Source organism: Lygodium microphyllum, chromosome 16 (genome assembly GCF_053477565.2).
Source record: "Lygodium microphyllum isolate KBCC chromosome 16, Lygodium_microphyllum_v1.1.10, whole genome shotgun sequence".
NCBI lineage: Eukaryota > Viridiplantae > Streptophyta > Polypodiopsida > Schizaeales > Lygodiaceae > Lygodium > Lygodium microphyllum.
Window position 1 is genome coordinate 125,794,761 of NC_141150.1, and position 24,376 is coordinate 125,819,136.

The 24,376-nt window shown below is 43.2% G+C and overlaps 1 protein-coding gene and 1 pseudogene across 1 annotated transcript; one reads left to right on the plus strand and one right to left on the minus strand.

Moving 5' to 3' along the window:
* The first annotated feature begins 205 nt into the window (after positions 1-205).
* Positions 206-580, plus strand: LOC148023400 (mannose-specific lectin-like). The gene has a single exon (XM_087695401.1). The coding sequence runs from the start codon at positions 206-208 to the stop codon at positions 578-580; it is 375 nt and encodes a 124-aa protein (XP_087551527.1).
* A 22,194-nt stretch (positions 581-22,774) lies between these two features.
* Positions 22,775-24,000, minus strand: LOC148023401 (uncharacterized; annotated as a pseudogene).
* Between the last annotated feature and the right edge of the window lie 376 nt (positions 24,001-24,376).

A 24,376-nucleotide genomic window follows, 5' to 3' on the forward strand; every position in this document is an offset into this window, starting at 1 on the left:
ACTCTCTCCATGGACCACGAATGCTATAATTATGAGCATAAAGGAAAAAGGGAATAATAAAGATAATGCCGCGAATATAGATAATGCGGACATAATAGGCAATTATCACCTGCACGTTAGCGCCTATAAAGAGGCAAGACGGCGGTGAGATGATCAAGTGCAGAAGAAGAACTAATAGCACCTTCTGAAGATCAGGATCAGAAAAATGGCAGCAGAGCAGGCGAAGAAACATGGCTCCATTTTGTACGCCGACCAAGAGCTGGCGATGGATGAGAGCTTGACCTCGGAAAATGGGCAGTATTCTCTGATCATGCAGGGTGATGGGAATTTTGTGGAGTACAAGTCGCCAGCTGGAACTGCCGTCTGGCACAGCAACACAGCTAAGCGTGGCAAGCGGGCCTGCCTGCAAAGGGACGGCCGCTTACTGGTGCTCGGTGATTGCGGCACGGTGGAGTGGGCTAGCTCCGACAAGCCTCTCAAGGACGACAGCTACAAGCTAGTGCTGCAGAACGATGGCAACGCCGTCATCTATGACGGCGTTGACGTGTCCGTCTGGTCTAACTGCGTCGACAAGAAGTAGCTTACATACAAGCTACACTACTTATAGAAGAGGGGTGGTGTTTCTGCCTGTGTTGTAACTGGATTGGGCCCAGGCGTTATATAGCTAAATAAAACAATGGCCACCTCTCATCGTCTGCAATCTCTCTCTCTCTCTCTCTCTCTCTCTCTTTCTCTCATCCCACGTTTGTTTCTACGAATCTAAACTCACCAGATTTACGTGTCTAGACTTATGTAGTTACGGTATTTCTAGTGTTCGCACGTCTAGGCTTATGTAGTTATGGCATTTCTAGTATTCGCACATCTGTGCTTGAATATATCCACCATTTCTAGTAGACTCATGCACTTACCATGCATCATTTCTAGTTGAATTTATATGCTTAAGTTCTTCATGGTGGGCTTCTCCCATTCTTCTCACAAATAAAAATATGGTTGCATGTGCTCTCTCTCTCTCTCTCTCTCTCTCTCTCTTTCTCTCTCATCCCACATTTGTTTCTAGGAATCTAAACTCACCAGATTTACGTATCTAGACTTATGTAATTACGGTATTTCTAGTATTCGCACGTCTAGACTTATGTAGTTACGGCATTTCTAGTATTCGCACGTCTGTGCTTGAATATATCCACCATTTTTACTAGACTCATGCACTTACTATGCATCATTTCTAGTTGAATTTATATTCTTAAATTCTTCATCGTGGGCTTCTCCCATTCTTCTTGCAAATAAAAATATGGTTGCATGTGCTTCTTAATAGATTACTATGCACTTAACTAGATAATGGCGAGAAATAAGTACCAAATGCCAAGCATGGATGGGCTTTTTTTTAAAAAAATATTCTAGCAACACTTATGATGTTGATGGATAAAGTTTTAGGTTCATATTTGGGAAAAAATATAGTAGTTCTCCTTAATGATATAATGATTTATAATAAACAAAAAATAGAACACCTAGAGTACTTAATATGTGCTATATTCAATTTCATCAAGAAGATCAAAGTATTTGGGAAGGAATCTAAATTTTGATTTTTCACTCAAAAGATCCATTACTTGAACCATATCATAACCACAAATGCTACGAAGATGAGTCTTCATAAGAGCGATGCCATTATGAGGTGGTGGTGAGAGTCTAAAATCTCAAGGGCCTCTATTGCCATGTAGTCTATTGTGTAGACACTATCCCAATTGTATTTGTTCCTAAGGAAATGACCTTTGCCAACCTAGTTGGTGCATGGAGGCTTCACTCACAATGAAGTATAGGTCTTGTGAGACTACAAGATATAGACCTTATAGCGACGTTTAAAGCAACGAAAATACAAACAACAAAATTTGCCCCCATCGTCGCAAAAAGCGTCGTTATTGATGACGCCATAGAATCGTCGCTAAATGCGACGAATATAGCGACAGTTACAAAGAATTTGCGATGCTTATAGAGACGACAATAGCGACACGTGCAGTAAATTTGCGACGCAAATAGCGACGGTAACAAAGAAAAAAAAAATTGTGGCAGGGCAGCAGCAAGCTGCCCTACCATATATAGCACTGTGTGCTGTATGAGAGCCATACAAAATAGTTTCTGCACTGCTGCATACAAAGCGTTTGCAAACAAAAAGAATGTATACTGAAATCATAAAACTGATAGATGAAATAAATACATGATATCGCATAAAATGCGATTGGTACAATCATAAAACAATATCACTAATACATAGAAAATGTGTACATAGATCGGGTGACTAAAAACTAAATGTATGTGAGCTCTAAGGATCCAAGGGCGAGCTACAAATCCTCGTCCCCCGAAAGCTCGTCCCGCTGCAAAGGAGCATCGAACAGATTCTGCAGAAAAAGAAACAACATATCAATCCACCATACAATAATGCATTCAAATATCTCATGGTAACTACGGACAAGAAAGATGAGTGACTTACTGGGCCGCCGCGTCTATACAATCGGTCGATCAATGATCTGAGACCGTGCCTCTCTGCATATCGAGTCTCAAGGCCTTGTGGATCGCGATTTGTAATGGAGTGCTGCAAAGAAAACAAAATGCTAACAGTTAGAAACATGATTGTCAGTACAAAGAATATCTCAAAAAAACAAATAAGCAAAACAAAAGAGAAACTTACAAAGTCCTCCAAATATGTCCTGTGGCCGCCACTCCCAAGATGATGTACCGATCCGGCCTCGATTTGTGCCCTCGCCACCTCCCGCTGCTGACCCCAACGTCCTGGCGAATTTGTAGCCTCCTCCCTCAGTCGGTGCCAGTCGTCTGCATCTAACCACTCGGGCTTTGGAGCCCCACTCTTGATTGCCTTGTGTGCGTCGGATCGTCTATGTGACATGTATGCACGCATGCAATACATCTTCCAGCCCGTAGAGAATCTATCCACTGCGGCTGGCACCGGGAACTCCTCGTGCAAGGATGCTACTATGTACTCCTTGCTCCCCTCCGGTATGTTCCTCCAATGATCCAGGACGTTGTGCCGAAAAACTTGTTGGCACAACTCCCTCATGCGAGCGATCACCCTCCTCCCCTCATCATTCATGATGATGGCTCCTGACCTGCCATCCACTAGGTATCCATAACCCCTAGGAGTATACCTAAGATGGGCCCTCTCCCATCTCCGTCCACGCTCCTAGGCATATCTAGGAGACCCATGTACATCCGGTGTACCGACGGGGGTACCCTCTCCCGGAGTGCCACTCAAAGGGGTGCCACCAAAGGGGGTGCCACCAAAAGGCGTGCCATCTGCCGACGGCTGCGCAAAAGCCGGAGTAACTGGAGTGGACGTCCCCACAGGTGTGACAAATCCTAGAGGTGACGCAGCTCCAGCTGAACGACGAGATGGAGACACCGCATCTGTGTCTCCATAGCAGCACCCCCTTGATCCTCCTGCAGTCGCAGTCCCTCCCTCTGGCCCAAGTCGCGAGCGACGAGATCGTCTACTCGAAGCTGAAGCATCTGATCGCGCTGAAGCTGATCTAGCAAAGCGCCCTGATGAAGAACGAGACAGCTCCTGATCTGCCATCTCTGTGAATCTCGCGAGCTGATCTGGAGACATGCGTGCCATCATGTCCTGAAACTCCTCATCGCTCATCCCTCGACTCATCCTGAAAATGTCGATACCTGCATAGATAAAAAATGATGTTAGAATAATCAATTTAAACTATACAAAGCACATTAATATAAATCATTTTTGAAAAATCCCTCTTAAAATGCATATCTTATCTACCTTTATGGAAGATCTAAACAACGAATTGAAGTATTCTATGGTCCCATGTTAATCTCCTAACACAACTCTGCATACACTGAAAGGTCGATATACATGTCACCACAAAAGAACGAGTCTACCTCATTCTCAAAAAATTCTACGACTTCTGTATTTCCATCATTGTTAGCCAATGCGGGCTCCAAGCTTGCGGTGGCCTCCACCCCTTGTAATTTCGATCCCTCTATTTGTATATTCTTCATCTATGCCTGGAACATCGCTTTGATCGTATACTCTCGCACCTCGAGGAGTTGAAGGTATAACATAACACCATCGAGGTTGTCAGGGATTTGGATAGAAGATTACATGTTCACAAACACTTACAAAGCGGCTTCAAACCATTGTGACATAAACCATGTCGTATTACAATTAGCAAGCAAATGACTATTTGTACCTGTTCACAATGGGCCGGCAACACAAAGGTGTCGTGCAAATCCATCCATTTTTTTTCGGAATCTATTTCGAGAAATCCAGATGGACCTCGTTGAACTGTTGCGCCAGCTCCTCCAAGTACCACTTTGAACCACTGCACATCAAATATTATCATGGAGAAGCTACGGTAATCCACCGTAATAATACTTTGCAAGTTCCCAAAATACTCCATCTCATCCACAACCGTGTTCGGATCCGTTGCTCATCGCCGGCTCTCTTGCTCAAACCTTGCCATGACACCACAGTCCATTGTGGAGCGCATTTGGTCAATACGCTCCACCCGAAAATGTCGTCCGCGCGACCACACTTCACTATATATTTTGTACTGCACATTGAAACACTCAAATTAGATGTAGCAAGCAAATTTAGATACGACACATTCTAAACCCCTCATTACCTTTGGACTACATCCCCTCGAGAACTCCCACTCCTCCATTGAGACCTCTGTCCCTTTGCTGGATGCTGCAGTCAAGGCTCCATGCAACCATCGTGTTGACATAAACCGCGGCATCTCCTCCATGCCTTCAGGATATCGAATCGGTCGGTGACGCGTACTGCGTCGAAATTCAGCTCGCGCTTCCTCTCGATCTTGCCTTGCAATCTGGTACTTGGCGAGGCACATCTCCATGGAGGCATGGTGCAACATACAAAAGCAATTCACCTTCTCTTCCGTTGAGGCATCCATTTATTTTTTCTACCCCATTTCCAACCAGCACATCTCCAGTCAGCCTGTCATCGTCCTTCAACATCCATAGCATTTCATTGTCTGGTTCCACTGTTGGTAGCCATTGTGAGATATGCACTAACGCCTCTGACACCAACCAACCTTCCGCCATGCTACCTTCCGGACGAGCTCGTTGTCGCACAAAGCCTTTCAGGGTTTTCATGAAGCACTCCAAGAAGAACATCCATTGCATATGGACAGGTCCAGCAATCTCCACTTCGTCCACAAGATGCACAAGAAGGTGAACTTGTATCGTGAGCATGCTAGAGGACAGGTATTTCTCAAAGAGACAGACCATCTCAACTGCTCCCCGCCTTGTGGATTCAATAGAGGATGTCTTAATCTCTTTCTGTGAGATCCATTGCACCAAAGTCGACAACTTGTAAATGGCCCCGCGAATTTCTGGAGTTAGGCATCCGGCGATCGCGATCGGTAGGACAAACTGCCACAAATGAGAAAGCATTAAAAATAATGGTCACTTTTCAAAATTCAAAATGTCCACGCTAATTAAAATCCATTCTGTTCACAAACCTGACATATCTTATGCCAATCATGGGATCTTAGCCCAGACATTTGTTCATCTTTAGAAAATGCGGACCTGAGAGAACACATCATACCCGTCGCAGTGCGGATAGACTTGATTACTTGCTTCACAATGCGCTCTTCTTTGGTAGACAAAACCCAGGGAGCGCGAGGAAGCTGCACTCCCCCTTCAGCACTCAACTGCGGCCAAAGCGCCTCCATCTTACCTACCTCCTTTAAATCCATTCGTGACCCTATAGTGTCTCTCTTTCCTGTGATGTGGTCCCATAGCAAGCTGCTCACATTTTTGAAAATATGCATAGGATCCAACAAGTGGTTGACTTGTAAGTGGGTCCAATATGGCAACTCGTAGAAAACTGAGAACCGTCGCATTCCATTTGGATGTGATTCTAGGTTTACCATTTTCAGCTCGTACCAGCTTGCAGCATTCATACGTACTGGAGGTCGTCCAAGAAAACCTTCCCTGAGTTCATGATCCTCTGGCAAGAAAGCGGCGTGTCCTTGATATACCATCTTCTTCATGGTTCGTGACCTTCGGGAGTCTAACTGTGGCCCACACAATGGACATGCATGATAACTTGAGGTAACGAGACCTGTAAGGCGATCCACGACCTAGTGAATACTTGATTGAGTGAAATAAAATATAGATATTACCAGTGAGAACAAAGGTCTGCTCACCTGAGCACTCTCCCAATCTCGGAAAGTCATGCATCGTCCACATGAGAATGGCTCGAATGTTGGCTGACCGCTGACCATCGCGCCTGCTCATATCTTGCACCGTGACCCCCTCCTCCCACAAAATCTTAAGCTCATCGACTAATGGACGAAGATATACGTCCATATTTTTTACTTTGTAGCGGCCCGGGACGAGCAAGCTAAGGATGAGATGTTTTTTCTTCGTAGAAAGCCATGGAGGAATGTTGTAGTTGACAAGCACTATAGGCCACACACTGTAAGAAGTCGAGCACAGACCGATGGGTTCACACCATCCATGGCGAGACCGAGCCGAAGATTCCTTGGCTCTCGCGCAAAGCCTGGGAAGGTAGAGTCAATGTGGCTCCATGCGCGCGAATCTGCTGATATTCATTGCACTCCATCCGTGGACCTATTTTGCACATGCCACGTTGTCAAGCTTGCTATGGCAGACGTGCGAAACATGTGGTTATGCGGGGGATGAGCGGAAAGTGTCTGAGAACTTTTTTAGGGATGGTCTGCCCTTGCAAGTCCTGTCGATACCTGTGAGCACCACACTTTGGACTTGTCTCCATAGTCTCGTATTTATCTCGAAACAATATGCAGTCGTTGATACATGCATGGATGTTATTGTAGTCCATGCCAAGCTTCCGTAAAACATGTCGTACATCATCACGAGACTCAGGCATGGTGTTTGCAGGTGGCAATATATGATATTTCAATAACCTGAAAAAATCATAAAACACCTTGAAAAATACATCCATGTTTGCAATAATACTATTTTATAAAAAAAACAATGAAGTCTGTGTGCAAGGTACCTGAATAACTCAGTCACACTCGTATCGCTCCAACCGTATTTTGCTTGCACACTTAAGAGTGCAAGCAATGTCTTCAACCGAGATACTCGGCACCCATCATATAATGGTATGGATGCTTCCTCTCTAAGCGGGTCAGATGTCTCAACATCCATGGGAATCAATGCTTGATCATTGCCTCCATCTCAGGCTCCAAGATTGTAGGCAAGTCGAGAAGGTTGTCTGTCTCCTTTGGCATTGACGGTATAGATGGGCCTTGTGAGTGGTCGATTGGCTCCTGCAATCCATCCATCGCACGTCCACAAACTCTTCTAATTGGCCGCAAAGGGTGCACTCCCCCTTGGGTCGAGACATCACCCCCTGGATACAAAATTTGCCAACAAGACCCAATCTTATTGTGTATGGTTTTCAATTAGCTTGAGAGTACAATGCATGAAAAATGCTAACTTCAAATTACTGTTTGCTGAAAATCTGCAATCACCTGATCAATGATCTCAGATTGAAACTCGCCAAATCCTCGTACATGTTCTATAGACAATCGGCGTTTTCGTCTAATTGCCAACTTGCATTGAGAGCAAGGACATGGGACATGCTGATTAAGATACGTCTCGCGGTCTTGAACAATAAGACCTTCTTTGTTTGCCATCTTATCTACATTACAGCAAACGAGGCTTAAATGGATAGCTTTATGGAGATGTACGTCAAGTTGCAAGTTGACCATAAACCTTGCATTGTATATAGTAGTCGAGAGATTTTCCGATGTTATATCTCGGTCTTGTATCATGCTCAACGATTTGTTTGTCCCGGTAGATAATTATTTGTTATATCGCGGCTTTGAGTATAAGTAATCCATTTTAAAATTAATACGCGCCATCTATGAAATTTTATAACTATAGTAATAAAATTTATTTCAATCAATTCTACTCATAGTCATAAGACCTGAGAGAAATTATCCTATACTCAATTTAAGGGTTTCTTCTTCTATAACAATAATTTTGGGTTCATTTTGATGAAGTACGTGGCCCATGGCAAAGCACATTGCATACCATTATCAATAAGTATATTATCTTAAATTTCCTTCCCCTCCCTCTCCCTCTCTTTCTCTCCCTCTCCCTCTCTTCCTCTCTTTCTCTCACCCTCTCCCTCTCCCTCTCGTTCTCTTTCTCTCCCTCTCTCATTTCCTTCCCCTCCCCCTCCCTCTCCCTCTCCCTCTCCCTCTCTTTCTCTTTTTCTCCCTCTCCCTCTCTATCTCTCTTTCTCTCTCATTTCCTAAACAAGCAAAAAATAAAGTGATTTAAACATCCTCCAAGCAAAAGGGAGAGGGAGAGATACAATGCACTCTCCCTCTCTTTCTCTTTCTATCCCTCTCTCATTTCCTTCCCCTTCCTCTCCCTCTCACTCTCTTTCTCTCTCATTTCCTCTCCTAAACAAGCAAAAAATAAAGTGATTCAAATATTAAACAAGCAAAAGGGAGAGGGAGAGAGAGAATGCACTCTCCCTCATTCTCCCTATCTTTCTCTTTCTCTCCCTCTCCTATTTCCTCCCCCTCCCTCTCCCTCTCCCTCTATTTCTCTTTCTCTTTCTCTTTCTCTTTCTTTCCCTCTCCCTCTCCCTCTCCCTCTCTCTCTCTCTCTCTTTCTCTCTCATTTCCTATCCTAAACAAGCAAAAAAGAAAGTAATTTAAACATTAAACAAGCAAAAGGGAGAGGGAGAGAGAGAATGCACTCTCCCTCCTTCTCCCTCTCTTTCTCTTTCTCTCCCTCTCCTATTTCCTCCCCCTCCCTCTCCCTCTCCCTCTATTTCTCTTTCTCTTTCTCTTTCTTTCCCTCTCCCTCTCCCTCTCCCTCTCTCTCTCCCTCTCTCTCTCTCTTACTCTCTCGTTTCCTCTCCTAAACAAGCAAAAAAGAATGTAATTTAAACATTAAACAAGCAAAAGGGAGAGAGAGAGAGAGAATGCACTCTCCCTCTCTTTCTCTCCCTCTCCCTCTCCCTCTCCCTCTCCCTCTCTCTCTCCCTCTCCTTCTCCCTCTCTTTCTCTCCCTCTCTCTCCCTCTCTTTCTCTCCCTCTCTCTCCCTCTCCCTCTCATTCTCTTTCATTTCCTCTCCTAAACAAACAAAAGAGAACGATTTAAACCTTCAACAAGTAAAAGAAAAAGAGAGGAAGACTCACCAATGAGATATGGCGAGCGTGGGCGGCTTCTCTTTGCAACAAGGGCTCCTCCTCTCCTTCGCGAACAACGGCGGTGGCGGTGGTGGCGGCAGCAGCGGCACCAAGTCTCTTCCTCTTCTTCTCTCACAAAGCCTTGGCTCTCTCCCTCGCTCTCGCTCTCAAAAGGCGAAGAAATGAAAATAAAAACGGCGCTCTGGTTTCGGTCGCGCTTTTTTCCCTGCGGCGTCACTATAGGCGTTGCTATTTGCGTCGCAAATAGCAACGCAAACAGCAACGCCAATAGCGACCGCAGTTGTGACGCAAATAGCGACACCTATAGCGACGCCAATAGCGATGCCTATAGCGATCCTGATATCCGCCGTCGCTAATCGGCGTCGCTAATTGCCCAATTCCTTGTAGTGTGATTCAAGCTCTTGGAGTGGCCCCCCTTGATGCTTGGTTTGGAGAAGAAGAGCTTGAAGGAAGCTCCTTCTAATCCTATCACTTCCTTCTCACTGCACAAGTATGGTTCAAGCACATGGGCAAGAACACTTGCGGGCTCTCAATCCAATGCATAGCTAGCTAGCCCTAATGTAAACCCTACACTAGGCTCAAGCACACACATGTGCATTCAAGCTCAAGCAAACACTCATGCATTCACACAAGCAAGAAGATAGAGAGAGAGAGAGAGAGAGAGAGAGAGCAATAGACATGCCTTAGCATAAACATAAGCAATAGAGAGAGAGAGAGAGAGAGAAATAGACATGCTTTAGCATAAACATAAGCAATAGATTAGTCCTCCTTAACCAAGACAAGCTCATGAGAGTAGAGAGCTCTCACAAGTATGCTTCTTCACTCTCCACAAGAGGGAGTTCAGAAAGGAGCAAAAAAGGATGGGTTTTACATGAGCACTCACTTATATAGGAGTTATGGCCAAAAATTAGGTCTTGTCCAAAACTAGCCAAAACTCAAGTTTCTTCTAATTTGAGTGCTATCAAGGCTAGTTCTAGCTAAATTCATGGGCGGGAGTTCAGATGATTGGGAAGTTACAAAGTGAAACTCACATGAGCCCGAAGATATTACCATGTGGATATATTCGCAAGGTTTGGTAAGATTTTAGATTAGTCACCCAAAATGTCAAAAAACTGTAAAACATGCCTTGAGCGATCATTTTTCGATGAAGATCCTTGTAAACTTAGGGTGCAAGTTTACATTCCCCCCCACCACACTACATTCCATCCTCGAAATGGTAGTTAAAAGAAGTGGTAGTGCTGGTGGTGATTGTGGCCAACTCTGGGGAATCTCTTCTTATCTTTGTTATTAGTCATGATAAATGTCATAATAATTATCGTATTTGATAGGAGAATAGGTAAAAAATATGACAAAATTGTGAAAAAGAAGTCCCTTATGTGTCCCATTCAAGTTCTCCCAAACAGATGAGGCGTGGCAAGTTAGTGGCGATTTCACACGATGTGAATGGGAACACAGGCAATGGTGAGGATGTCAGAAAGTAGGAGGATCGTTTTTTGCAAAGTGCGCATATTTCTTGATGGATCTTGATAGCTATGGCCCTGTATTGGCCATCTCAAGCTCTAGTCACTCTAGCATCTATTGTGCCGGTGATGCGATTGAACTCATCTTGTAAGTTTTCAATGTGAAATTTATCAGCTTGCAACCTATGCGTAATTTGCTCTAGCCTTAGAAATTCATGTGAGAATGTAGTGTTTGCTTCATAGCAACTGTACTTTTCATTACTGACATGTTGTTGTAGGAGCACTTCAAGCACACTAATGTGGAACTTGTTGAACCATGCATCCAGGCGAGGGTTTGCCATAATGGTTATAAGGCTATTTGCAGAAATTTTGACAAGATTTTCGAAGCACCAGGTTTTTACACTTTTTGGACCTATTTTGGGTTAGTATTGAGTGTCTAGGTCTCTTCTGGGAGTGTGGTGCATGTACACACATAATATAACATAGTGGAAAGAATTGGTTTCATACCTAAGGTGTGTATAATCTTTGAAACACCATATGAGTGTGTGGTCTATTGCATGCACAGCCAAAACCAAATCTCACACAATCCTGTATATGATGTTTTTATCTCAAACTGGTGATGACTTGATATACCCCCCTAATCTATATGCTGAGAGGAACCTATGGCTGAAGTATGAAGGGAAATGGAGTTTTTTATGAGTGGCTATGACCTCTCATAGTTCTTGCACACACACACAACACATATGATGCACATGGTCACTCAAAACATGCATAGAGCACATCAACGCATAGTTAACACATAGGAGTACACACATGTAAAAGCAATAAACATAATTCTTACTCATTTGCATGCAAAAATTGATGGAAAATCACACGACTCTCTTTGATGAGAGCTCCTTTAGTTGTTGCATTTAAAAAATTCTCCTCAACAAAGCGAACTAGGCGGCCTCTATGCCCAGCCCATGACCAAAAATTTACAAGTATAAAAACCCACTTCCTAGGCTCACCAGGTTCAATAATCTACAAATTGGAAAGAAAATCGGTTGTCCCAGTATAGTTACAAAGATGGTTTTATACAAAAGATGGTTGGCCCTGCTGATCCCCAAAAATAATTTGGTCGCCCCAAAACTTGGCGGAACACAAGTATATTGTTCCACGACCAGGATGCATTCAATTGTAGGAGTCTGACACAAGGTTGTAGTAATCAACACACATCAACACAATCAATTGCACACCAAACTTGAAGTACGGCTAAATGCCTTAGGTATCCATCAAGATGGCTATTTGATGTCTTGGCAACTTGTCTATCAAGCTCCTTCTCTGGTGATTGATCAATGGAATCAAAAAAAGCACTAGAATTAGGGTTAACCATGATGGCTACACTAGAGGCATATCTAGGTCCATGATCTCTATAAACTCATGCATAATAATATCTTTGACCTCTAATGTTGTTGTCCCCACCTCCTTCAGAGTTTTGATTGGCTCTGCATGCAGAATAATATCTTTGACCTCTGATGTTGTTGTCCCCACCTCCTTCAGAGTTTTGATTGGCTCTGCATCTTTCTCTTCATGTTGACGCTTCCTCTTATCATTTTTCCTTTTTCAAGAGATATTGATTTACTGTCATTGATGCAGTGATGAAAGTGGTGGCACTCACTAGCTCCTCACAGAGGTGTTTTCTAACCATTCTACCTTCATCATCATCATCTCACCCTCGGCCATGTGTGATACAACACTCAAGGCCAAAGGATTCACTAGATAAGATATACCCTCTATTGTCTTCACACAAAGGCATGAAGACCTATCAATGCCGCATGTGTCTGATTTCGTATATTGAATAGCTCCACAATTCTTGAAGGGAGAGTCATGGCAATCCTTAAAGAACAAATGAACCTACTCTAGAATGCCTCTAGATGGTGAGCAGAAATCCAAATCCCATTGTTTTTTAGGCTCTATAGTGCCATCCACCAAAGGTGGTTTGGTTCTTTTGTTGTTATGACATCTCACCTACAAAGGTGTCCACAAAGTAAATTTTTTTACAAAGTGTTTCCAACGATCTTAAGGACCATATATAATAGCCCCACACCCCTATGGCCAAATCCATAAGAGTTATTAGTGGTCACTCAAACAAGTAAGAGGAATCTTCTCTCCTTTGATGAATATCCCTATAGGGATTTTATTTTCAAGAATATCAACTTGTTTTATTGAAAGAAACCCCATATCCCTATGGTCAAAGAGCCGTGGGACTTAATCATAACCTAATAGCCATCCGACCCTTTGGCCATATGAGTTTTTAGCTGCCTTGAAAATACATCTCTATTTTAGTCCTATGGTCAACGGTCCATAAAACTCAACAAGCAAGGTTTCTTAATGTTTAAGGGCCCTTACAAACATAGCCATATGGCTCATTAAGAAATATTTCTTAAATATGGAGAGGTTTCTTTTCTATTCCTGCTTTATGGTATCCACTTAGTCATAGTCCTATGGCCAAAAAGCCATAGGACTCAAAGAGAGAGATTTCTATGAGGTCTCCTTTCTAGGCAATAACCACCCAATCTCATTATTAGGTCTCGAATGGTAATCCACTGGGCATTACAGCTCAATAATGAAGAGTTATTACTGATGTAGAGGTATCCTTGGAGGCATAAGACCACTGAGTTAGAGATATTTTTATATTCACTCATCCATATCCCTATGGACAAAGGGCCACAAGACTCAATAATGAAGACCTCTTATTACTATAAGGGTATCCATTATAGGACTAAGAAAAATCAGTCATAGGTCTTGGTATAGAGCTTGAGTGGTCATAGTAGTTTTTTGGTGGCCACTCAATCATAGCCCTCATTTCTAGCTCCTATTGCAAAAGAGTACTGGAATTTTCTAGCCCTATGACCAGAGGGCTATAGGACTCAATCTTAGTCATTCGATGAGATAGACTTCTCTAGCCTCGTGTCTTAAAGGGTCATAAGACTCAATTTTAGTCATTTAGCAATATAGTCTCTATTCCTATGGTCATAGGGACATAGGACTCAATCATAGCCATTTAGCCAAGAGTGACAACTCCCTTTGTCTAGAGGACTCAATCTCAACCATTTAGCCATCGCACTCATTCAAAGCCCTATGTGACTCATACACACCTGTTTCTCTGCATCACTCATTCATAATCCTATGGTGGGTCTCTTTTCTAGGCCTATGTGTGGCTACATAGGTCTCTTTCTATTTACCAGAGGCCTCTTTACTAGGCCTGTGTGACCGGCTTGCCATAAGAGTAATAGGGTGCTCCCTCTCTTTTGAATCACTATCTCTTTCTCCTTTTTGTTTCATTTTGCCCCCCCCCCCCTTTCTCTTCTTGAGTCCTTAAATTTTCTAGCCCTATGCCAAAGGGCCATAGAGGTCTCTTTTCTAGCCCTATGCCAAAGGGCCATAGGGGTCTCTTTTCTAGGTCTATGTGATTGGGTTTTACTGCCAAAAAGTCTTTGAGTTTTCGCACCCTATGGCCAAAGGGCCATTGGACTCAATCATAGCCCTTTAGCCACTAGGACTCAGTCATACCAATTTATTAACATCATTCACTCAGAGCCCTATGGCTCTTTGGCCCCACAGGGGTCTCCTTTCTAGGCCTATGTCCGGCTACATAGGTCTCTTTTCTAGGTCGCAAGGCCTCTTTACTAGGCCTGTGACATTAGGGGAAGGTTGAGGTCCATAGGGGCCCTTTAAGCTGCCATATTAAAATTTTAAGCACTTTGGCTTAACTTGTTAATGTTCTTTAACTTTGGATGCTCTTCTTTTCTTCAAACGACTAGAATTTCAAATTTTAAAATTTCCCACCAAAACCAATTTAAAATCGGCGGATGAGAAAAAGTATATCATGTAACATATCTATGGAAAGATTTCAATGCGTAGATTCCAGATCTATAATCTTCGCATATGTTGATCCGAAAATCAAAAAATTTCCCTCCCACTTTTCTAGAGAGAAAAAGTACACAAGGAATCTTTGAAAGAATCTTTTAGACTTTCTTAAAAACCCAACATTCTTCTCCACATGGCAAACACCCATTTGCCTTTCTCTTAATCATGTTGATTAGCCCATGGCATCTTAAAGGGCCCCTATGGACCCATCCTTCCCCTAATGCCAAGAAGCCACAAAAGTCATAGGGTATTCTCTCCCTCTCTCTCTCTCTCTGACTATCTTTTTTGAATCTCTCTCTCTTTTGTATTCTCTCTCTCTCTCTCTCTCTCTCTCTCTCTCTCTCTCTCTCTCTCTCTCTCTCTCTCTCTCTCCCCCCTCTCTCTCTCTCTCTCTCTCTCTCTCTCTCTCTCTCTCTCCCTCTCCCTCTCCCTCTCCCTCTCCCTCTCCCTCTCCCTCTCCCTCTCCCTCTCCCTCTCCCTCTCCCTCTCCCTCTCCCTCTCCCTCTCTATCTTTTTATGTTTCTCTCTCTCTCTCTTTCTCTCACTCTTTTTGTTTCATTATCGTCCTCTACTCTTCTTGTGTCTTATAATTTTCTAGCCCTATGGCAAAAGGGTCATAGGGTATCCTCTCTCTCTCTCTCTCTCTCTCTCTCTCTCTCTCTATATATATATATATATATATATATATATATAGCTTTTTTGTATATCTGTCTCTATCTCTCTCTTGTGTTTCATTCTCTCCCCTCTCTCTCGCTCTCTTCTCTCTTTATCTTCTCGAGTCTTACAATTTTCTAGTCCTATTGCCCAAGGGTCATAGGGTATTCTCTCTCTCTCTTTCTCTCTCTCTTGTTTCATTCTCTCTCTCTCTCTTCTTGAGTCTTACAATTTTCTAGCCCTATGGCCAAGGGGTCATATGGTATTCTCTTTCTATCTGTCTCTATGTCTCTCTCTCTCTCTCCCCTTGTCTCTCTTTCTCTAAACCTAGGGTGCGGGTCCACATTCCCCCTACCACACTACATTCCGTCCTTAGAATGGTGGTTGAAAGAAGAGGTAGTGCCGGTAGTGATTATGGCCAGCTTTGGGGAACCTCTTCTTATCTTTCTTATTAGTCACGATAAATGTCATAATAATTTTCGTAGTTGATGGGTCAAAAAAGATGACAAAATTGTGAAAAAGAAAGCCCTTATGTGTCCCATTCAAGTTCTCCCAAACAGATGAGGCATGGCAAGTTGGTGGTGATTTCACATTTTATGTGAATGGGAACACAGGCGATGGTGAGGATCACAGAAAGTAGGGAGATCCTTTTTCACAAAGTGTGCATATTTACTGATGGATCTTGATAGCTATGGCCCTGTATTGGCCATCTCGAGCTCTAGTCATTCTAGCATTTGATGTGCTGGTGATGGAGTTGAACTCATCTTGTAAGTTTTCAACGCAAAAATGATTAGCCCGCAACATATGTGTAATTTTCTCTAGCCTTAGAAATTCGTGTGATAATGTAGTGTTGGCTTCATAGCAGTTGTACTTTTCATTACTGACATGTTGCTATAGGAGCACTGTAAGGACACTAATGTGGAACTTGTTGAACCATGCATCCATAGCCGAGGGTTTGCCATAATGGTTCTAAGGGTTTGCACCAGCTGTTTACACTTTTTAGACCTATTTTGGGTTAGTATTGAGTGTCTAGGTCTCTTGTGGGAGTGTGATGCATGTACACACATAATAAAACATAGTGGAAAGATTTGGTTTCATACCTAAGGTGTGTATACACTTTGAAACACAATATGAGTGTGTGGTGTGCTTCGTGCACATCCAAAACCAAATCTAACACAATCGTGTATATGATGCTTTTGTCTCAAAATGGTGATGACTTGATATACCCCCCTAATCTATATGCTGAGAGGATCGTATGGTTGAAGTATCAAGGGAAATGGAGTTTTCTATGAGTGGCTATGACCTTTCATAGTTCTTGCACACACATGACACATATGATGCACATGATCACTCAAAACATGCATAGAGCACATCAACGCATAGGAGTACACACATGTAAAAGCAATAAACCTAATTCTTACTCATTTGCATGCAGGAATTGATGAAAATCACATGACTCTCTTTGATGAGAGCTCCTTTAGTTCTTGCATTCAAAAAAGTTTCCTCCACAAAGCAAACTAGGTGGCCTATATGCCCACATCCCATGACCAAAAATCTACACATATAAAAACCAACTTCCTAGGCTCACCAGGCTCAATAATCTACAAATTGGAAACCAAATTGGTCCTAATATAGTTACAAAGATGGTTGGTCCTGCTAATCCCGAAAAATAATTTGGTCACCCCAAAACTTATCGGAACACAAGTATATTGTTCCACGACCATGATGCATTCAATTGTAGGAGTCTTGTCATAATCAACACAATGAATTGCACACCAAACTTGAAGTACTACTCAATGCCTAGGTATCCATCAAGACGGCTCTTTGATGTCCTAGTAACCTATCTATCAAGCTCCTTCTTTGGTGGTTGATCAATGGAAGCAAGTATTAGAAGCAGGGTCAATGATGATGGCTACACTAGTGCTAGACGGTATATCTAGGTCCATGATCTCTATAATCCCTCTCTGTCTCTCTCTCTATCTTTTTATGTTTCTCTCTCTCTCTCTTTCTCTCACTCTTTTTGTTTCATTATCTTCCTCTATCTCTCACTCTTCTTTTGTCTTATAATTTTCTAGCCCTGTGGCCAAAGGGTCATAGGGTACTCTCTCTCTCTCTCTCTCTCTCTCTCTCTCTCTCTCTCTCTCTCTCTCTCTCTCTCTCTCTCTCTCTCTCTCTCTCTCTCTCTCTCTCTCTCTCTCTCTCTCTCTCTCTCTCTCTCTCTCTCTCTCTCTCTATCTATCTTTCTATCTAGCTTTTTTTGTATCTCTTTCTCTATCTCTCTATTCTTTTGTTTTCATTTTCTCCCCTCTCTCTCTCTCTTCTCTCTTTATCTTCTTGAGTCTTACAATTTTCTATTCCTATTGCCAAAGGGTCATAGGGTTCTCTCTCTCTCTCTCTCTCTCTCTCTCTCTCTCTCTCTCTCTCTCTCTCTCTCTCTCTCTCTCTCTCTCTCTCTCTCTCTCTCTCTCTCTCCTTGAGTCTTAGAATTTTCTAGCCCTATGGCCAAGGGGTCATATGGTATTCTCTTCCTATCTATCTCTATGTTTCTGCCTCTCTCTCCCCTTGTCTCTCTTTCTCTAAACCTAGGGTCCGGGTTCACACTAGATTCTGTCCTCAAAATGGCGATTGAAAGAAGAGGTAGTGCTCATGGTGATTGTGGTCAGCTCTAGGAACCTCTTCTTATCTTTCTTATTCGTCACGGTAAATGTCCTAATAATTATCGTAGTTGATAGGAGAATAGGTAAAAAAGGATGACAAAATTGTGGAAAAGAAGGTCCCATTAGGAAAAGTTTGGACCTCAAAAGGGCCCTTTAGATTAAGGGGTGATTATGAATGGGCCAATAGGAAGAGGATGGTGGTAACAATTGGGGCCCTCCACAGAGTAGGGGGAAGTCTACTTTTCCAGCCTCATTATGTCTTTGTCCCTAGAGAGAAGGAAGGGGGGTAGGGGGTGGGGTTAGGTGGGGTGGGGGGTAGGGGGAGTGGGGGGTTAATTAAATGCATGCACTTTTAGCCCCACCAAAAAATCTTGTGCATAAAAAAACCCTAGTTTTTTTTAAAAATGAAACTTTTTCAAAACTTCACTTTTTCCCTCTAAAACTCCCTCCCAACCTATACTATGGTCAAAAAAGTATTTCCTATCTCTAGTATCCCTCTCCCAAGCTCCCTTTGATTGCAAGTAAACTTTTTGTTAGTCCACATCCTCTCCTTCCCATTTTCTCTCTAAACCTCTCAAGCTCTCCATTGCTAAGAATCATCATCTCCTCTGCACCCTAAGGCCTCCATTGCTTCTCCACACTCAAGCTCTCCAAGTTTCCAAGTGCACCATCCCTCCCAAGCTCTCTGTTGCTTCTCCACTCTTAAGCTCTCTCAAGCTCTCCTAGCTTACAAGTGCACCATCCCTCCCAAGCTCTCTGTTGCTTCTCCACTCTTAAGCTCTCTCAAGCTCTCCTAGCTTACAAGTGCACCATCCCTCCCAAGCTCTCCGTTGCTTCTCCACTCTCAATCTCTCCATTAGTGCACCTAATCTGAGGCTCCCATGGTCTCCATTGATGCATACATCTCAACCTCTCCTTTGGTGCACCTCACCAAAGCTCTCCCTCAAAACTCTCTCCATCAGCTCTCTCTCAAGCTATCCATTGCTGCCACAACCTACACTTCACCAAACCTCTTAGAAGCTCACATTAGCTTTCTCAAGCCATACTAGCTCCCCCCTTCCTCCATTCAAATGACCACCCCATGCACACACCATCAACGACCAAAAGACGAGATTGAAGAACTTGTGTTGCATAACACACGGAACAATGGTGGAGAATGGGTAGCAACAAGGTTCGAGAGAGGCTCTTGGGTTTACATGCAACCCACAGCGATTGGCCCTTATCGTATGCGGCAACGTGATGTATTAGACAGACATTGGAAAGGGATGCTTCTTGGTTTCAAGGAGAAGAAATGTGCAGAGTGGTGGCGATTGTCCATTGGATTATCAGACATACATGTACGTAATAACATTTGAAAGAGGGCATTCTCTACGAATTGTAGGTTTCTTGTTTCGTGTATCACATTGTTGCTCTTCAACTTCAATATAAATCATTGCATGCTTACTTACTTTGGTGCTTTTGTAGTCATCTTCCCCTCAAGTCTCGTTGAAGAGCAACCTCTCCAAAGTCTATCGGGTACATTCACATCGATTCATACGAGCATTGGGGAGGTGATGTTCGCTGGAATGCCTCCATCACAGCTCAATCAGAGGAGGGTATTCTTTTATTCACATACGTATATTATTCCTAAGAAAGCGGGGGAGTATGGTAAACTCGAACCTCTCTCACCACCTGATCTTCATAGCTTAGAATGGCCCCAACTAGATGCTTGGTCAGCGTTTGCCCTCAAGCATAAGACCAGTATGGATATTTATTCATCAATGAATTTTGGAACAATGTCTATATCTCTGGGTTTGAGTTGGTGTTGCGCAATCCATGTCTTTGTGCACATTTTTCATGACCTTCCATTCAGCCAAACTACTACTATGTTTGTATACAAGGAGGTTGAATTTGAGCTTTTTGAGGCATTACTTGGTGAGAAATGTGCAATTGTGGAGGAAGAACTGCACAATGGGTACACTTATAGATGCAACATGGGGCAAAATATTAGCATAAGATACCTAAGATCTCGCACAACATTGTATATTCTCTTTCATTATGAGCATTGGATGCTTAAAAAGGGTAAATGGATTCCTCTACAGCTTAACGAGGGCAAGATATTACCTGTTTTTCTCCATGATTTGGATAAAGCATGCAACCTTCGAATGGATTAATGCTTGGGGGATGCTTGCCATCAAGATTGAATTCCCCTTAGACCACACTGCTGACCCCCCGAGTGACATGCTCCTCCCCCTTGGTGATTCTGTACTAGAAACTGTCACCCTCATGAACCAGGAGGTCAAGAATGTAGAGCAAGACCTAGTGTCAGAAGAGGAATTCATGGCCATCCAAGCATTGCTTGTTGCAGAGGACGATGCACCCCCCTGCCCGACTCCAAGCTAGAAAAAGACACCACACACAAAAGGTCTTCCATTAACCTCAACACGAACAAAGAGGAAGACGATTTGGATGAGGTAAACCAAACGCCTTATGTCGCTCAGTACAGTTTGGTTTTTACTACTAGTGCTAATATGTCTTGTACTTGGAGAACGTAATTGACATGGACGCATAGGTGAGCCACACGCAAGGCATTTGGCCCACAAGCAGCCATCGTACACTATATCGAGAGGATGCCAAAGGAAGATATTGCCATCCTGCACATAGACTTCACACCCTTCGACCGATTCTATGTATGGGCAGTGAAAGCCCTCTCAAAATTTTTGTGCCTCTCCCCTATAAGCCAAGGGGCTAACTATGTAATCCTAGTGAGGAAGGGTCTAGCTATAGGTACCTTTAGCATAGGATTTTGGGGTAAAGTGCTTGCCCACATAGGGATATACCGAAGCTTAGGCAGTGATGATCTTGATGCCATGACCAAAATCCTTTTTCTTGCTAAGGTCCCTAAAGACAAGCGACATTGCACAAACTTTGTAAATAAACTTCTTGGAAATGACAATCGAATGTAAACATGATTTTTAATGAAAACACATGTTTTGTTGCACAACTTTTGTTCATTCCTTTTTGTTCAGTTGAAATTAAAGTTATTGCTTTGATATGGATGATACGAGACTTGTGCACTGATAGACAGGTATGTGCTGGTGATGAATTCTTTTTTTGTCAGCTACTAGGGGCTCCTGTGTGGTTGTAGGGGCCTTGGCCAGAGAGGCGCGTAGATCAACCATCCAAAATCCTTAGAAGGCTGATTAATGGCCACACAGGAGCCCCTAGCAGCTGTCAAAAAAATAAATTCATCACCAGCACGCCGATCGGTGCGCAAGTCTCGTGTCATCAGCAAGAACTTTTGTAGATGAGAAAAAATATCAAAACAAGAATTTTGAGCTAGAGCGCTCGTGTACAATTAGTTAATTACACAATCGAAAAGGAGCTAGAGCGCTCTGACATAGTCATAGACAAAAGTATTTTTCATTACAGAAGGAAGATTACATTTGAGGTTTCTAATTATGCTTGCCTCTAATGCGCCATGCAAGGGCGTGCTACTACTATTGAAGTATGTCTTGTAGCTCCTGCCCTTCATTGCTAGGCTGCTACTCATCATCTTCATTGTTTTGTTCATCTTCAGGCTCTATGGGCATTTTTGTGGTTCGTAGAGCGCGAGGAGGTAGTACCTTGCCTAGAGGGCCCGATGCGCGGATGGTAGGGATCTCCATGTCCTCCCATGGTGCCCTGCCGCCTACACTAGGCTCCCCATCTGAATGGGGTTACGGCTCCTCTGGGACCGTGTCTGGCTCATCGTCGATGTACCCTCCTATTAAGCACCGCCGGCCTCCCATCATCTTAATCCGGCCCATTGTTGCCGTAGATGTTGAGGGTGCATTACCTATGGACTATGAGGCCGCACGTCGTCCTGGAGTTCGTAGTATATGGCTGCCCCATGTTACACTCTGTTCTTTGTGTGGTACTGATGTGGAGGCCCTATCGGTCTCATCAGGTCTCCATGGGCATTGAGTACCTTGGAGCGTGTTACAGTTTTGCACATTTGCACGTGCAGTTTTCTTAGTGCATGCCATGTGAGGAGAAGTATCGTGGGTGGAATGTTATGAAGTTGTGAGAGAATGAGGTTTTAAATCGGAGGTGGTCGTTCACATTCGGCCGCCCACTAATGTCCATCCTCCTCGGGGGGTTTCATGTGGTACACCAATTTTAATTCAAAAATGACATAAATTGAAAATTTCTTCAAAGATACAATATGGCCTTAGGAGTTCCTTGCCCATATTTTTCCTACACGCACCCTAGTTTGACGCTAAGTAGCATGGGCTGCAGGGCCACGTGTACTTCTCCATGCCTCAGAATGGTGATGGGCGGGCTCATCGTCTAGCTTGTCTCGCAATTTCAGAGTTTCGCGCACGCTCCATGTCTCCCTTATGTCCAAATGTGCTTTGAAAGAACTAATTAAACATCTCTTGTAAGTAGTTTGACCGTACTTTACCACCTCCATGATGCGTATTTTTGAAATAAACCCCCCTCGTCCGGTAGTGCGACTTTTCCATGCCTTGTGTACTCCAAATGTCAAGCGACCCATATGTATTCATGAAGTAGGTCCCATGTGCAAATAAAATGTATTGCACCATCCCACCAAACAAAAGAAGTATTATTAGTGCGTGTCTATTTTTAGTCCTATATTCGATGTGCTAGAATGGCATACCATATAATGGGTTATGCTTGTTTCACCCCAAGCATTAGTGACTGCTGTCGTGAACTTGACTAGATGATCTTGAAACTCTGTACGTTGTTGTTCCGTTGTACTTGAATGAGACATTAGCTTAACCATTTTGTCAAAAGATGCACACACTTGCTTTCTTCGATTATCGACCATTGGATTTGGACCGTTGTCGGTGGTGCACTTGCATAATTCCTTCCACAGCTCCCACATCTACTCTTCCGACTACACCTCATCATCTTCTCCGTCCTCGTGATGAGCTCTTGTCATCTTTGAGGGTGGCCTTTGAAGAAACCTTCTCGCTTTTGCACCACTCATGGATACTTGTTGAGCAATCTCATGAGTGACGCTAGAGTTTTTGTTAGCCACAATGGAAACATTTCCACCATGACACCCGATTGAATTCAGAAGGGCCTCTACTTGGGTCAGTGCATCTGTTGATCTTTCATTGGGCTTCATGGTGAATGCATAATCAATATGAAGCTTCAACAAATGATCAAATATATGCATGAATGCATGTAATGTGCAAAAATAAACATTACTGAGTGGGAAGTCAATGATAGGATTCCAATCACGATCCAAGCATGCCCTATCTGGCTTGTCAAGCATGGGGCAGCTCAACACAGACGTGTCCCATTGTCTTTCTGCATCCTCACCCCCACCGCCATCTTGAGCTTCCGGCTGTGCGGTGGTGCTTTGTTCTAGCCTCTTCCCTCGTGAAGTGACATTTTGACCCTTCGTTGGTTTCTTGTATCCACGAGTATAGAATGGGCAAGGCAACAAAGAATTGGCACCTTGCTTGCATCCAAGCAAGCACTTAATTGTCTTCAAATCTCCACCCAAATGCCACTCCACTTCAAATGTTCCAAATCCTTGAACATCCAACTTCTTGCCTGACATCATTTGAGCACAAATTGTCTCTGTTATATATGGAATTCTATCAAACATCCAGTGGAGGACCGCGTGCATTTCTTTGGGAACTTCGAATGCACCTAGCCACCATATCTCCTTCTTCGATTGGACACTAAAAGAGGGTCTATCTGGAGCATCGAATCTTCTCGCTTTGCATAGAATAAGGCATCATTCATGAGTGTTACGCTAATCCTCTCATGCCTTTGACCCTTAACTATTTGAGACACACTCATCCAGCTTCAACACAAAAGCCAACTTCTCTCCTAGCACTACAAAACATAGAGGTCATACATTATAAGAACACAAAGGTCATACATTGTAAAAATGTGTGCCCTCACCTACTTAGAAATCATTGCTTGTTGAAGTTTTCTCAGGTCAACAAAAATATTATTGAACTTTGTATATTGATATCCTTCTGCCCCTGCAGATGCACTTGATCCATTCCTCAACCCCGAGCACTGTTTAAAAATCTGGACATCAGGCTCAGACATTATGTTGGAAAATTTTTGCATTACCTCCTTAGTGATTGCATCCCTCATGCGCTTTGAATCTGATTTATGGAGGAAGGAGATGATGTTTATTGGCTTGAGGCATCTCAACATAAGATATGCACGATCAGTGTGGGTCTCACTAGCACACACCTCTTGAATAAAATTTTTGAGATTACATCAGCAACTTGTTAGTGTTAGCATGAAAATATATGTTTTAATTGAAACTTGATGGGAAGAGTATGCTCACTTAGTTGCTAACACTCTCCTCTTGCAAGCACCACCACCGAGCACAAGTGTCTCTATAGAACTAAAGGTCCATTTACGCTCCCTTGCTCCCAGTGGAGTCTCTTTCATTCATTGAATGGTATTCTTGAATTGTGCAATGGTACTCGACTTCTCTTGAACTTGTGTGAGGTGCCGACCC